This window comes from Glandiceps talaboti, chromosome 6 (genome assembly GCF_964340395.1).
Source record: "Glandiceps talaboti chromosome 6, keGlaTala1.1, whole genome shotgun sequence".
NCBI classification, from domain to species: Eukaryota; Metazoa; Hemichordata; class Enteropneusta; family Spengelidae; genus Glandiceps; species Glandiceps talaboti.
In genome coordinates this window covers 16,600,606-16,618,001 of record NC_135554.1, presented here as the reverse complement: position 1 = coordinate 16,618,001, position 17,396 = coordinate 16,600,606, and the positions used below count along the sequence as shown (strand labels likewise).

At 38.5% G+C, this 17,396-nt stretch overlaps 2 protein-coding genes across 3 annotated transcripts in view; both read left to right on the top strand.

The window, feature by feature from the left end:
- LOC144436683 (zinc-regulated GTPase metalloprotein activator 1-like) overlaps positions 1-1,061 on the top strand; it is an 88,143-nt gene extending 87,082 nt beyond the window's left edge. For both annotated transcript variants that reach the window (XM_078125529.1, XM_078125530.1), the window contains exon 15: positions 143-1,061. In XM_078125529.1, the coding sequence (XP_077981655.1) occupies positions 143-201 (59 nt within the window). In that variant the 3' untranslated portion in view covers positions 202-1,061. The remainder of the gene's footprint in view (positions 1-142) is intronic.
- Positions 1,062-2,021: 960 nt separating this feature from the next.
- LOC144436348 (forkhead box protein D3-like) lies at positions 2,022-4,490 on the top strand. Its single transcript, XM_078125121.1, has one exon. It carries the CDS (start codon positions 2,259-2,261, stop codon positions 3,426-3,428), a length of 1,170 nt encoding a protein of 389 aa, XP_077981247.1. The 5' UTR covers positions 2,022-2,258; the 3' UTR covers positions 3,429-4,490.
- The last annotated feature ends 12,906 nt before the right edge of the window (positions 4,491-17,396 follow it).

The window sequence follows — 17,396 nt, the reverse complement described above, 5'->3', positions numbered from 1 at the left end:
TCCAGTGACCTCGTGTTGTATAATAATCGGTTGTGTCTGTTTTTTTTCCTTGCCTGTTGGCTGGGATCGTGCAGAAAACTAATAATGTAGACATCATTACAAAGCCAGCAAAAACACTGATTGTTTATTTATCGTTCTCTAGGTAAACACCTCCAAGAGGAGATTCTCCAAGACGCAATCGGTAGCCTTGTTTGTTGTTGAAGGAAAGGGCAAGCCTCTGGGTGCCTAAATGGTGTGATTTGTTGATCATTGACACTAGAAATACTAGAACACCTCTCTTAGGATTGGTAGCGACAAATCACTGCACTGAATAAATATATACATGATGACAACGCAGCGATTTCACTCGACGTTCCTAGGAATGGTATATTTTGGACGCATTATACATACTTATTTTGCCAGTTTTAATTCACTGATCAACGTTTTTTTTAAAGTCATAAATTCATCAATAGTGTAAGATTTTTTCTTGTGCTTTTTCGACTTTAATATTTGATAAGAATGTAAAGGCGAAGAGAGGGATGAACTGAACTGACAGTATTAATCTTATATCGGAAGCCCGTTTCTAATAACGACTTTTAGTCGTGGTGTTAGTATCGATAATGACAGAAGCCGTACCCGTGTTGAGTCTCATCTCTATGAACGAATTACGTGAATGCTCGGCTAGCTTCACTCGGCGCATCTCTTTATTTGACAACAATCATCAATATTTTATCTTGTCAAGGAGAAATATGATGACAGTGTAAATAAGTGATTGAAAGAAAGTACCTTTGATTTGAACATAATCACGTTGAACAACGCACGGTGACAGGTCAGAGTAGCGTGTGGAAGAGTGACAAGTTTGGACCAATGGTGGGGGAAGGGCGACATAAATCATGATGAATGAACGAACACACTGGATGGAGTTTGAAGGATTGTTAGGAAAGTGAACGTTCACGACAACAGTAGTTGAATTATTCGTTGGAAAGTGTCAAAGGGTATGCGACTAACAAAACACATAACAAATACTAAAAATAGCGACTTCAGCTATTTACTGTATTATGACGAATATCAAATAAATATAACGATCACAGAAATCTGTTTTAAAAAATCTTTGCATTTTTATATTTTATTGCCTTGTCGTCCTTCACTTTATGATTCATGGAAATAAATGTTTAGCAGCCCTACTAGCCAAAGACAATAACATGACAGACCAATTTCAATTTATCGCGCAAACATTGTTGGCATTTGGCATCGACTTGGTAGCTTGCTTACATTGGTAGGTCTCCTTAAGTGTGCTGTGTTTACCCAAGAGATGGATTTGCTTTCTACAACCGTAAGTTTTACTTCAATTTCGTCATATCGCCATCATTTCTTTGAAGAACGTTTTCACGGCTCAGCTTAATCGCTGCAATAAAGAATTCTTTATTTCATCATTTATTGACCGCTTCATTGCCACCAATTGTCTCTTTCTATCTACGTATCCTGGTAACTTCATCTTCTGAACGTAGCAACCGTGGAACTTGAAAACGAAGTCGTCGCTATGCAAGCGAAATTTGTTGTTGACCTTGTGCTTGAAATTCGTAAACGCTGCACCAATGAAAACTGCCCGTTAGTTAGTGTTTTATTAAAGCAATGCTATCATGAGGAATGATTTATGCCATTACACTGAATAGAGGGCGCACTATAAGTTCTGTGGCGTTCCAGGCTTCGATAATGTTATCATCTGTCGTTGAATCCCGTGTGTAGTGCGGTCGCTTTACGACGTATTCGGTATGTACATTATTATGACGCACACTGGCAGCAATAACCCGCCCAGCCAATAGGTGTATCTTTCTTATCAGCACACACAGGTAGCATAGCAAAGTTTATGTATACATTTGCCGGGAAGTAAATCACCTAATTACCAAGGTAGGCGTACCAGTACCTTCATAAATGTATTGATATGGAAATGACGGATACAGAAACCTTGTCTGTCACGTGACTGCCAGTGAGCTCATAGAGAGGCGAACTTCGACGGAAGGTGGCTCACTTAGAGTTGTGACGAGTCCCGGTAGGTGGCCTCGAAGTTTGCGTTCCACAGTCAGTCAGCAGTCAAACAGACTAAGTACGACCACTCACTGTGTCCGGCTACTGTCAACTCAACTTGTGTTCCGAGTTTTCGTTCATCAGCTGGGAGTGGAACTGAAACTAGTACACGTAGCTGATATAACTCTGTAGTCCCAGAGTTTTTTTTATTATTATTCTACGACTCGTGGCCAATATTATCGTAGCGTAAGCTAATGCGATCTGACTGGCAACCCTTCGAGTCAGCAACACATGCTCATAGTGCATGTACAATAACTAGACATCATCAAGGCAAACAAAACCAACACGCTAGTATGACAACTGCAGCATCCCCGGACAACATGAGCGACAAAGAAAGTCAGCCGTCCGAATGTACCAAAGCTGCTTGCCAGGACGTGCCCGATGAGGAGGAACACATAGACATCATTACGGACGACGATTTACCACACAGTCCACCAGAAAGTGATGCATCAACAACAGACGAAATCGTAAACGGTGACTCAGAACTTAGCGTCAACACATCAGAAGAAGCAACAACGTTAACACAAGACCAAAATTCATCAGACAGTTCGAGAGAAAACCAAAATGGAAATAAGAAGAAAAGCAATTTAGTGAAACCACCCTATTCATATATCGCATTAATCACAATGGCAGTGTTGCAATCGCCGCAAAAACGACTGACTCTCAGCGGTATATGTGAATTTATTATGAACCGGTTTCCCTACTACAGAGAACGATTTCCAGTTTGGCAAAACAGCATACGACACAACTTGTCGTTAAACGACTGTTTTATAAAGATTCCCCGCGAACCAGGCAACCCGGGAAAAGGCAACTATTGGACTCTAGATCCTGCGAGCGAAGATATGTTCGACAATGGTTCGTTTTTGAGGCGGAGAAAGCGATACAAACGACAACAACCCGACCCGTTACGTGAACCAACAGCATTCATGGCAGCCGCTGACCCCTACGGTCATCATTTCGTATATGGACATGGGCGACCAGCCGGGGCACATCCACTGCCCTACCATTATGTCACACCATTACCTCCTCCAGTACCACTGCCGTTGCCTCAAATCGGTAACTTAAATATTTTGAACAGTTTTCCTCTCAGTCTTAGTTCATCAGTAGTTTCATCATGTAACGCAACAACCACCACGCGACCTGTTTTTTCCATTGAAAACATAATTGGAAGCACCAGCACTTCATCCACCAAATCAAGCCTTACAGCGTGCACAGGACTCTCTTCATTTCGACCAACAACGGCTCTCCCGTCCTCACTAAGAGTTCCCGAACACCACACGGGCATCAGTGCGTTTACAACACCACTACCGTCAAGTTTAGAAAGACATTGTGTGCAATGCAACGGCACGACGAGTTGGCACTAGTCAGGACGATCAGGAGCATTATATTATCAGAGTATTGAAAACTTAACGAACAGGACATGCGACGGTGCATGCAAGGTAATGTCTTGTATATCTAGTGACTGAGACTTTATTATAACGGCTGAAATATGTCTATATCTTGGTTCTGTGGCTGACGATTTGCCGAAGTAATAGTGACAATATTTTTACAGGCCGTTTTATCGGCATTATTACATGCAAATCTATGTTAACACCAAGTATGGGTCGGTGTCAGGCCAGCGCTTGTATCATACCACTTAATTTATTGCTGGGCCTACTTTGAACACACATTTTCCAAAAACAACATTTTCTACAAAAAAACTTTCTTGCGCTAAACCAAAAAGTAAACTTAGTGTACCATATTGTTTCAACGCAACCAAAAACCCAAAAGCATTCAAAAGCCAGTATTGCACGAGAAAATCGTGAATGTGTCCATTTATATGTCAAATTATGTACAGTGTTGATTACTGTAAGAAAGTTCCAGAGATAGAAAAACCAATAACATACGGTTTGGACATCACAAACGTACTATTTTGGAGACTCTGTTACCAAAAATGAACAGGTACAGTTTGACACTGATATACACCATATATTATGATGTGTAGAATACGAAAATGAAGTGATGAAAGGTGTACACACAGCAAACACGATTCTGAACTGTTCACAACTGTTGTAGTTAATTTGTCATTTATCGTCGCTCATTTTTGTTGTAATATTTTGCGAATATTTCACGTGATTTTCTCGGTTCTGTGTAATTGTAACAAACCTACGGACTTCAAAATTTGGATAGCTCATAGATGATAGAATATAGTTGTGTATTGTATCCCAACTTAAGACATCAACCACTCTCGATTCATAAAATACTCAAAAGTGCAAAGTTTTAATTTTCTTCCCTCATGTTCATTTCATGTTGATTTCATGTTCCCCATAATTTGATTTTGTTTATTGTCAGTTGCAAACACCGGAAAATTGTGTATGCATGTTATCTCGATCCTCAGACTCTGTAAGTGTTTTGAGCATTAATTGATTTGGGTAATATAAAGTATTTTGGATGGAAACTAAATGCAGCCTTCATCTGGTTTTGTTTACCAATTAGTTGTTAGTGGTTGGTAGCTACCCCTGTCCCGAGTTCGGAAGCTTTTACAAATAAACACACGACTGTGGCCTGGTCAGTTTAGTATTTACAGTATTTCTGAAAATTAATGTTTTTTCTCAACTACCTCCTGATTTCTTAGATAAATTAGCTTGTGCGTGTAGGGTATTCGGAAGCCATCAACTCATGCTGACTCGGGATGGCGTCAATGAATTGCCAACTAAAAGGTATACAGTACAGTTGGGTGCGTATCTCGCTAACTGACTAGAAGCCATTTTGAAATTCCCCATTATTATTGTAGTTGTTGGGTCATTTTCAGATTAACGGCATTTTTTTCGTTTACTAGATTGGATTAGAATAGTACGAACTCATAAATGCGTTTGTTGCGAAGGTAGACGGTATAATGTTTAGTTTCCTTTACATGCAAGGAAACGGCAGGTCATTTCGTATGGTGGCACCACATTTCACACTCCACGTACAAGCCACGTCCGTGGTCACGTTTGCCCGGCAAATGTCTGTCATTTTCTGCTGGCAGTGCGGTAGTAGCGAGGTGTGAAGACAGTCACCCCAATGTTGTTATGTTATGAATCGGCTTGTAGTTTGTGATACTGTAGGGTGGCGGTGTAGATGTTATCTACGTAACTATATGATGACAATACACCATCATGCAAATAATTCGTCGCCTTATCTTAATCGCTCTGTAACACAAACTCCGCTTCTCATTTTTTCACAGTTTCATTGAAGTGTAGTGTATTTAACCGGCAACCATTTCATGCCAAATTTTGACTCCTATCTAGAGCGGAAAAGACGGCAATTGGTGTTTTTTGTGCTGTCGGTTAGTGATAGTTATCTGTATAATTTCCTCAGTTCAAACAGAGATTAGTTCTTTCAAATGCACCGCCACAATCTGTTTGGAGATAAGGCGCTCCTAATGAAATTTACACGTTAGTTATGGTTTACAGAAGTGTACAGTATTGTACCAAAAAAAGCAGACACGGTCTAGACATACTACGAATCGCAGAGTGACAATACCACAAAGGTAAACATCGTATTTAAAAATTGGTGCAGAGTTGCTAGTGATGGTATAGAAAATTATGGTGATCGCGGAACGCCATTGCCGAATAGAGATGTCACCGACAGTGAGCTCTTGTAATAGTGGCCACTAAAACACCACACAGCAACACAGAGATTAGTAAAAATGTCATTTATTCTAAATTAAGGTTACTCATCGACTGTTGCTTCCCGAACCCAATATATTACTTCAACTTTTATATATGTTGAATTGCCCTTAGGAATTTGACCAAAAGTTTGCGCGGCCGCAAAACCTGGTCTATAAAATTGGTATAGATGTATTGAGTGGGCTCACGCGGCTTGCCAGTATCGTGCTCGTGGATATGGTGCACAAAGTGAACAAGAGTGCCGCTGTTTGCTCGACTTGTTTGATTTTGTTTTAGATATAAAAATATCGCTAATCCTGCGTGTTCCTTGTCAGCAATATGATAATCGAAAATCTCTTTACTGAAAAAAAAAAACGACTTTTAAAAGCGACAAACGCACACACGTTGTACTTGTATTGCTTACTGTCAACGTGCCAAATAGTTATGCCTTGTGAGAGAGTAAGACGTTATGAGACTGCCTGGTGGTACATCTTTTGTATGTGCAACACACAATCTGAAGCACTTTCCAAATAATAGCAGATAATGAGCTTGGTATGAACGTGGTGACTGGATAAAGGAGAGATTCAATTAGTTGTTAGAATTAGTTTAAACATAGCAGTTAGCACATCACTCTTCATTTTACAAAAGGAGATCGTCAAAGCAATACAAACTGGACGATAAAAACACCCATTGTTTGTGTCTTTCACAGTTTTTAACTTATTATTCAACATTCCAACTGTCTACCTTTACCAATATATGTATATCTAAATAGTCGTATTCCCTAAATTGGAGACTTTTGTTATGTGTTCAGACCCCCACTTTTCTTCTCCGCTGATTGAATATTAAATACTAGCGGTCGTTTTGCTAACGACTCCACTGATGAAACTGTACCATGCCACGTTACACAACTCGTCCCAAACTCGTTATAATTTAGATTCCGGCCCAGACAGGGCCAAAAACTCATTCTTTAAATATATTAGCGTATTACGTTTTCAGGTTCTGGTTTTAAAGACTCGAACAGTAACTATTGAGAACTGCTTGTGGCTGACTCCTTTGTTTAAAGCCGGATAAACGCCGACGACTTACTTGCTATTGTTTTAATATAGATATTTGTTAGCAGTAAGGCAACTGTGAATAAGTAGTCTCTTTTGGTAAAAAAGACTATACAATATTGAATTAAACACATCCCCGGAGCTTTCAATTGATGTATTGGACGAGGTCTGCTTGTTGTGGTTTTAACAGTATTGGCAAATCTGTGCTAAATTAATGTTAATTGCGGCAAACATACTAACTTGGCCCCTTTTCCATTTGGCTGCTGCACTGCGGCCGAGGATATTTCGGTCGACTTCAAAGGCGGCTCGGCGACAGACTCGCAACAACTGAACTGTCCCTCATTACCAATGCCTTTTCATGATTAATACTCGTTATATCATATACAGTGTGGTGTACCGAGGATTAGACAGTTTGATTTTCATATTTTGGGGAGTTTTTGGCCGTTAAAAGTTTATTTATTTTGGTGGTTGAGTTTAGTAGATGCTTTTCACATTCAATTTGCTGGACACACCCGTCCGGACCTTCACTCACAGACTGTTGTTGAGCAACAAACTAACAGGGAAACTAACTAAAACCATTGTTTTAAGAATTGCTATTTTTTTAGTTTGAAAAGGGAGAACACTTGGGAAGTTATAGATTTAGAACAAGTTGTCGATGAGAGAGAGGGATGAAATTTAAACATCAACAAATAGACTTGACTATTATTAATGACATTGTAGGAAAACTTATACATTGGTCAAGGCACTTGTGACATGTCACCAACTCCAGTTGAGATTATCTGGAGTTTTCGACAAATCGCACGAATTATCAAGCTTAGTTTTGATAGTTTATGCATTATTGTTGAAAAAGGGCACAGGATGGGGATTTCGACCATTTACAGGGGAGTGGTTTTAAAAGAATTTGTCTAACTTTCCACTAAAAGTGGGTGCCATTGTCTCAAGCGGCTTTCTTTTTTTTCCGCTCACATCTTGAAGTAGTTAATCTTAAATTCCAACCGAGACATCCCTTATTTTCACTTTGCAATGAACTAAATATGTATACTATTATATACACCTTTTTCTGTAGCTGGTTGATGTCCAAAATTTGGTGTAATTCTGATTATTATTGTGCAGTTAATACAATGTTAATGCGACGTGACATGTTTCCCGAATAAGTTTGCCGCGGCTTCACTTCGTAAACGATGTACTTTATATTCTACAACGAATATTTGTCATTTTCTTTAAGTGTTGACAGAGTTTAATTATGCATAGTAATGATTTAGGGTAGATAGAACCATCGTACCAACAAACATCTCACAGTCAACTCGAGGATTTGACCTGACTTACAGAAAACGCTGTAGCTAAAAAACACTACTATATATGAAAATCAATCTATATTAGGTAGCAATGAATTATTCCTAAAATTTGTATTGTTATTTCTTCAAGTCACAACTTATGTTGATTACATTTATTTTTAAATGATGATAGTTTCGTTAGTATTAAGCTCCGTCATCCAATATTAGTATACTTCTTGTTGCTTCATTGGGTCATTTCATTCATCGACTTCAAGTTTTGGTCAGTACCAGTTACAAATTGACAACATTGCCCGACAGTACCAAGACACTTTGATTTAAAAGGATGTTTCTCGATCATTCTTTAAAATCTTTCACAATTTATTTCAAATGTTTGTTGTTAGCTACCTGTTCCCCCATCATGATTTTGTATCACGGTTGTAAGATTGTATGCAATAACCATAAAACACACAGACATTTATTTTACGAATCGTCATTTGGGGACAAAACGAACTTAAGAACCCATACACAAATTATAATGATTTGTACTTAAATGACACTTTCCCTAAAATCTTGCCGAAGATATTACACACCCATGTATATGTCTCAAGTGAGTGTTATAGAGAGAAATGAATTCGACCTGTTTCTATTACTTTTGTATGGAGTGACATCATATCCATCGTGGCGAAATGTACATGCATGCATGTTAAAATTACTCACACCCAAGCACTACACTTGTAAAGTAAACTATGTGGATATTTTTGTTGTCATTATAAAGGTGATTTTTCTCTGCAGCTAATGTATATTACGCATTTATTGCGGGGAAGCCTCGTAGGAAGTGCATGATCACCAAAAGAGGATTTTTGGGCTCACCGAGTTGTGTGATATTTATCGCTTAATTTCCCTTGCCTACTCTATCCTCTCCACAGTTTTAAGCTTTCAGTCTGATGATCGGATTGTGTAAGAATAAAACCTCATTAATCAAGTCTTTAATTCGATTCTGTTCCGCTCCCTTTCCATTTGGTTACAAGCACTTAACCAGAGGTATAGCAGTTCACATCATATCGCACAATCGGATGTCACTAGTTTTATTGAGAAACATAGTGGCGATTGAATTTAATTTGCTCTCTATTAACCCGTCAACTGAACTTCCCTCAAGGTCCCTTTGTCGCTATCGGTGTTTTCCTTAGTTTCCTGTCCCCTTTTTTACACGTCAGTGTCAAACTTTATCTGCAGTTACCCGTCAAATCGAACAACTCAATTTTGTTGCAGCCAAAACACGAGATACAGTTTCTGTGGAAATACTAGTGAACTTGGGGGGATACCGCAATGCTCATAACAAAAACACATAGCATAACCTCAACTCGACATTTAATGGAAAAGTCGCTGATAAAGTGAACACTTCTATTAGAAACGAAGTTGTAGTTGATAAATGAATCTTTTTGTTGGAAGCTTAAGGAAAAAACACTGGCGGGAAAGCTGTTGATGAGAGGGTAATGTTTATTAATACGTTATTTGTTATGGTGGCTGTGGAAATCTGTTAACGAAGATTCCCAAGAGTAAAAGAAAGACGCAGTGTCATTGAACACAAGGCTAATCGGTTTTTCGGGAATGTATTTCCAATAATACCAAGCTATATGAAACCCCGAATAATTGAAACATTCTGCTTTACTACATTTGTGAGGTTGTGACACGGCTTATCAAAATTACAGACTTGGGAAGAAGCATAGAGTTGGAGGAGTTCAACGCCTTAATTTAGCGTGCTAAGTTGAATGCGTAATAATAAAAGCACAGTTTGCCCCTAAGGAAAGGCATTTTGTGTATAATATGTATTACACTAAATATAAATTTATTTCATAATAATTAAAATAACAACGCAATATTCTGGTGACTGCGTTTTAGAACGCCTCTATTGGACACAGCATGACATGGTTGACAGTCTTCGACTAATTGCACAGCAGATTATTCATACACACATATATATATATGTTATTGTGCGTGGGTATCGGAACAAATATTGGGAAGACGGCGCAACTTGAAAGAATAACTATGTAAACTACTGACAGTCCAAATTTGTGTATGTACACAAAATGTTGCACTTTACAGAGGTACCGAAACTTGACATTTCTACTCAGTGGTGTAAGTACATGTGTATTTAGGTCTGCTAACACGGATTAACACATGGATACGTGTCATTCACATCAACTAATGCGGAATTTTGAAGCCCTTCGCCGGCGTTGCTGTCAGACTACACCGTACTACCAGACACCACATTCTGTTCTTTCCACTGATACACACACATACACCTTGTATACAAACTTTGTTGTACTGTGTGTGTGCACTTCTGAACTGTGAATAAACTCGCCCCAGTCAAAATAAGAGGCCATCAAAACGTTGAAAAAACCCGTTGCAGAGTGATACATATAATCCGTGTCGGACATGACCAAATTGTGGGTTGGGAATAGCGATGTAAGTATTCGAAGGTCACGGGAGGTGTAAATTGTCAATTTGACGATTTTACAACTGTGACACGACGAACTGGACGGTTCGATCAAAGTGCTTATTCTCGCCCTGCTCATATTTAAGTATATGTCTTGGAAGGTATATCATGTCATTTTGTTGTACCAGTATTCGCCCCTTGTCACGAGGGGTCCTGTTTTGTGTGGTCCGTTTCTAACCAGAGGGGAAAGTTGATACGTAGTTTCACACATGTATATCAGATAAGGCGATTAATTACCGCTGTCATAAGTTATAGTCTTCCGAAAGCAATGAACTTAACATAGCTGTCCCCTTACATTAGTCTCTCGTCTTAACGATGATGGTAGTCTAGCTGTTATATAGTATTCGTGTTGTAGCTACTACTACTAACTCAACCTATTCTATTGGTCATCGAGACGAGAATGTGGCTCAAAATTTGAACTTATGAACCTCAGTACAATGCGAACCATCTGTAAGCTGAGCAAGATTCCATGCAGCCAAGCATTCGTTTATAACATGTACACGTAGGGGTGATGCCAGTAAAACGATCAACCTTGCTGTCGAAGATAGTCACTTCAAATCTCAGGCAGAGGAAACCCACAAGGGACAGAAAGGTAAGAGATATATTTTTTATATAAATTATTGTATTTTAAGTAGGTATATTGTGTGGATATTGAGTTCAAATGAGATAGCCAGTTTGTTTATACCACGATCATGTTGAATTCTTTGAAGCAAAAACTTTACACTGTATTCTTGTCGAACTGAAAATATCAAGTCGAAAATTGCTCCTTTCCATTCTCTTTGGATACAAGCTAGCTGTCTTGCCGTATATTGGTAGCCATTTTATGTGTATGTACTACAGAGTGTATGGGTATTTGCACAAGTAATGTTATCGCTAACGTTATCAGGCCTGGGATCAGTAAGATGAAACCGACACCGCCATAAATAACACTTCACTGTTGTGCCATATTAGCGCCTTATAAAATTTTCACACTTCCATCATAGCAGGGGCCAGCTTCTGACTGCCCTGTGTGTAGCAGCAGCAAGCGAGCTAGCGCCACCCCAATGGCGTAGGCCGACATATATATACTAGCTGTTCAGATTGGCGGCACTGTAGCACTATGTCTATTGCATGTTGTAATCTGCAAATCGACAATTTGTAGTGAATTGCGTGTCGAGTAATGGGAAGGCAGCTCAATTTCAACTGTAACCATCAAGGCGTAAAATAATACGCTTGACGCGTATTGATATCAGCAAGGATCAGTTAGGATGAAAGGGGATTTCCTCTACCTGAGAGCGAAAAATCGCGTCAAAATTCACTCTTTTGGAGGGCTACCTAGAGATTTGGCATCGCCTGCCCGCTGGCTGGCTCAGGTGCTATACACACGTTGTAGATAATCTAGGCGGCGTGGAGTTTACCATTCTTTACGAGAAATGGAAAAAAAAATCAGTAAACTCTCAGGAATCAATGATTTTTCCCTTTCAAAATTAAAAATTAATGCTGTTTGAGTTAAGTCGAGATCGAGATAATTAGAGTATGTTTGTAAGCTGCAACGAGGCACAATGAGAAGCTAATCTCTAAGATATGGTTTTATGACGATGTTGACAAACACCGAAAGACGGTGTCTTTTTGTTCAGTCTCACTCGGAAAACGTGATAGAAATAAGTGTGCACGTATATCACTCATTATGCAAAATACAATCCTGCGTTGATCGATGGCAATGTCTGAACACACCGTCTCTATAGAAATAAAACAAATACATTAAAATACTTTGCTTTAGTTTACAGCCATTCTAAGTTTTATGAGGTTCACTGCAATAATGAAATTTTGCAAAGCCAAACAATGAGCACACAAAACTGCTGATATGAAAGCTTACGTGTCAACATTTAGCCATCTTGTCGCAAAGTAAATTTACAGTAATACTAAAAGATGGTTGTTTTTACACACCTTACACATGTGACACCTACTAATACTTTAGAGTGTTAGGTGAGCGCCAAAGCCCGGCTGCTGGATATATACATATTATCAAACTAAATGTTTACCCCGAATGCTATTGATACAAAACCATGGTTGTTTGATTTTCAAATTGATAAGATTGTATATGAAGAATAAGGTAGTGATTGTTGGTATGATGGTGGTTTAAGCTGTAGCGATTTGTTAGTTTTCGTACGATTAAGACACTACCCACATCTGCGACACAGGATAAAAAAAGAACCCACTTCTCTTATACTTCCTTTTATTTTACGATTTCTCTTCGTTTACGAGATATTGTTAGTTATCGTATTGGGTCTAAGCTACTCCGAGTGTGTTTTCTTATTGTCGATATGCGTATTAACTGATTTGAACCAAAATAGCAGCTGATGCCTTGTAAAATTGACAGTATATATATATATACGTTCTGATTCTAGTGAGTGACAGTGTGTCAACGTCGCTTTATTTGCCATTCGTCGCCCCTTGGGGTGTATTATACTTGTGGACTTCAACACCCATTTCGTACAAAACGCTCGTCATTTCGTTATTGGAAATGTATTAGTAAATAAACTTTAGGAAACGAAAAGGTGGAATATTTAGAACCTACTCGCACCGTATATGAGTAGTTTAGTATAATTAGTGATAAGTGTTTAGTTAGGAATACGGTAACCTTCTGAAGTCCGCTAATTATGGTCACCTACAAGGATTTCGCTAGTTTTTTCAAAGAGTTGCTATTGTTGGAGTTTTCGTAAAGTGTTCTTGGGATGCTTGATACTTGAAACACTTGAAGGATTCGAAATTTGAAGCGACAAATCGGAAATAGTACTTTGTCTACACGTCTCGCAGTTGTATATATATACAAGGCCGTAGTCTGTAATTTGAATATTGACTATTTTATTTTGTTACCATCTCTACAATGCATATTATCCCTGGATAACATATACTTTTTACTGTACACTTTTCATTATTGAGGCAAAGCATTTTTTTATCATGATCTCTGAATGCGGTTGTACATAGAAAAGAAGTGAAAGGGGGGAAATAAACGAACAAAAGCACAACAAACGTGTTGAGCGTGTCAACTCTGGTAAATAGTCTACGCACTTTCTTTCCAATTAGTTTCATACTTCTATTTAACTGATTGCTTTTCCGTGTCTGACTTCCAACTGGGAGCTCGTCAGTTCCTGGAATAATTCTGTGAATGAACTGTTTGGGGATGACAACAGTTAGTTGACCGCCAATACCTGATATAGCCGTCGTCTTTCATGCAATATGCATAGATCGCACAAGACTAAACCACCGTCGAAGTAAGCGTTTCTAAACGTTTTTTTTTTGTGTGTACACCGGTAAACAGTTTCACAAAAGAAAAAAACGCGTATCTCAGCAAACCCCTTCAAGTTATAGTATATTCACACACAGCTATTTCGAATTCTGTGTTGAAAGTATACAAGTGTTGTCTGAATTAGTAGATTTGTGTGTTTGTAGTGTTGTCATCATGGCGAGTCTATGGTAATAGTCGTTTTAAATAAAATTGAAAAGGAGGGTTCCATAATAGTGACCTCTCTACATATCCTGCATTATTCTTTACATATTTCAAACTTAACCTATGGACGTCGACCACTGGTTAACAGACTCGTCTCTAGGATCCTAGGTTGGTATATGTCACAGTAAAGTGGGCCGGATAGATTCATTTGTCATTCTTCTGCATTGAGAAAAAAAGGCGGGAAAAAGACAACATCATACAACCTGTTATGATGATTGAAATGGAAGCCAACGTTTATACGTAAAAAAAAGGTAACATGAGAATTTGTAATGACTGAAAGAAGTGTACGTCTCGTATTCATTTTATATGGGAAGAGAGATAAACAGCGTTACCGTACTATTAGGTACTTTGTTGTAAAGGTGTTTTAATAATGTCATGTATACAATCAGTTAACACGGAACGCGCGATCTCGATCCTACCCCGCTGAGTGAGTGTACAACCCCTTGAGTATGGTGTCATCCGTAGAGCCGTGTAAAAAACTCTAGGGAAATGAGCACCAGTATAGATTGATGGAGGCGACGAGATTTCACAAAACCCCGTATTTCCCCGGCGTCGCAGCGAGGTGCCGTGCCGAACACAAAGCCTTTAATAGAACAACACTTAGTCGGACAAGTGAACATACAATCAACTTAATACCATAACTCTTCTCGACACAAAAAAGCCATAGTAAGCCAGTAAGCGCTCTGAACGAAATACCTGCTGTTTTGAAAAGCTGGATGGCTGGCAATTAGAAGAAATTGATACATTTTTATCCGTTCTGAAAAGTAATCATAAGTGTACATCTCTCATTCTAGTATGTTGAGGAGATTTCTTAATTACCTATTAGCTAAATTCTACTCTCAAATTGGCCAGAGATTGTCGTCAGCCATACATACGTTCAGATAAAAAAAAAACGTACTTCTCCAGCTTCTTCTTTTTTCAATATCATATGAACTCCTACAAATGAGTGACTATAGATTGTTTGACATGTTGAATTTATGCTTTCAAAATCTATCGTTCAGTTGACCCGTCTGTTTTTTTTCAAGACCAATTGTTTCCCCATGTGTAGCATCCGGAATTAAAAAAGTATTTACAGTTGCTTGGACCAAGACGGTTATCGAGCAGAACTCTGGTGCATGTAACCTGAAAGGAAGCCTTGATTTTAAACTGAACATTTCATGTTACATGTATTTGATTTCATCAGCTATAATATTAAAACAGTGAAACTGTACACATTTCGGACTATGCAGCACGTGTTCAGTAGCTGGTAATATGGTGGACACTTTACTGTCAATTCCAATGTCAAGTGTGCTGTCTACGTCAGTATGCTAATTTATATGTTGATATTCATTTATTGTATTGTATAATCTAAACTCTTACTAGTCTTTAAACTGTTACTCATCCAGTCTAAATTCGCTACTCGTTCTATTTTCATTTACACCGACACCATCGTTCTTGTTCTTGTTGTTTTGTTTGTTCGTGCATTGACTCCTCAAGTGTTCATTTACCTTGTCTGACAGCATGCAGACTAGACAACTATGACGTCACGGTTTTCTCTCACATACCCCTCCACACAGACACACACACACACACACACACTCGACATGATTATTTTAAACACCTGTTACCCTGTGTCGTAGTGTAAACAAAGTGAATTCTCGAAAACACCTAAAGTACCAGGTCCGGTCAGTACCCCGTACCAGATTTTCGTTTTGTACGGGATGACCTGAAACTTAAGTGAAGGGGCCATCGTGCCTAGCAAACGACTCAAATTGAAACGAATTCTTTCCCTTCCAACCCATGATTCTTTCTTTGACATTGGCCAGAAAACAGTTGACTATTTCTACTTTATTTGATATGGATTATAGCAAAATATCAAGATTTGTGAAATATCATTAACACAGACGATGCTACTTTTTGGAAGAACACGTAAATCGCCATGAAAACACAGTTACGTTTCCAGTATCCCCAAATTTTGATGATGTCAATTACACTGTTTTAATGACGTCATTTTGTACTACTTTGCTAAAGGCTTAAACTCTTGAATTCGAATGAACATTGTGCTTTGGAATGTATTCTCTGATTTCTCTCTTCGAGTTGAAAGGTCATTTCAAAGTGAACAAGCTTGAGACAACCGTCACCTTTCACCTTTGTACTCAGTCATGGTCATCGAAATGTGTGCACCATTTTTGATAGTCTGCTGGAATGCTTACGACAAAATACAAACTGCAAGGTAGAAATAAGCAATTACAATTCTTCTTTGTTTACCTGTTTGTTTGTTTGTTCGATTGATTTGTTTCTGTGACAGAGGGACTAGCAATGGACTGATATAATACTGTATCTGTAGGGTCACACAAAGTTGACCTTAATCTCTGCACAGTAGACACCATTAGTAGACGCACACATGTTGGATGATGTGTCGTATCAAGTTTTACGATTATTCAATATCTACCTGGGTGTTTGTACAATCAAAATACTCAAATCACGTCGTATAACGCATGTTCCACGGTCATGTGACTACATGCTTGCATCATGGAATGAACACCGCAGTTACAAAATTTTGAATTTAACTTTTTTTCTCGGAGCAACGGTCATAGGACACAGGCTGAAATTTTATTGAACTGGTGGGTCAAGATTTTTGTGGTCTGAATTGACGTGTCTCCGAACGAAACTACCAATGAAATTAAAGAATTTGATTAAAAGCACCAGTACTAACAGTGCTATTCTACGTAATTTAATTTACCTCTTTATCTTCTTTTTCTGGTAATTCTTATCACATCTCAAACTTTTCATTCGATTTATTAGATCAATGTAAAACATGGTATTTACAAATATTTTCATAGACATGGTCTTCACCTTGATGTCTTTCCAATGAAATAAAGGGATTAGAATTGCAAATAAAATCGTCTTGAAATTTGTTCCATGTACTCACGAAAGGAGACCCCCAAAACACCCCCTTTCAGTTGAAGTGATTGTACAAGCATTTGAGAATTTTATTAAAGCTACGTTTGACAGCCATTTAATCAACCATACTATCACAAAGCCAAGTTCAATAGTCAATTACGCTAGGTATATATTTAGTCAATTGCTGTTGACCAAGCTAAAAATACTAGTTTCAGAGTCTACATATTGGCGTATATATTACTGTGAACTTGGAATACTCATAGGCTAAATACATACCTAGGAGGTACAAATAATGTACATAGCAACCGATGGCCACCTCTGTCTGCCTCTTTATCTATCTATCTAGGAAGTATCTATCTATCTTACTATCTATATGTCTGTCTGTCTGTCTGTCTGCTTGTCTGTCTTTCTCTCGCCCTCTCCCCTTTCTCTCTTCTGTCTATCTCTCCCTCTCTCCCCTCTCTCTGTCTCTCCCCCTCTCCCCCTCTCTCTGTCTTCTCTCTCTCT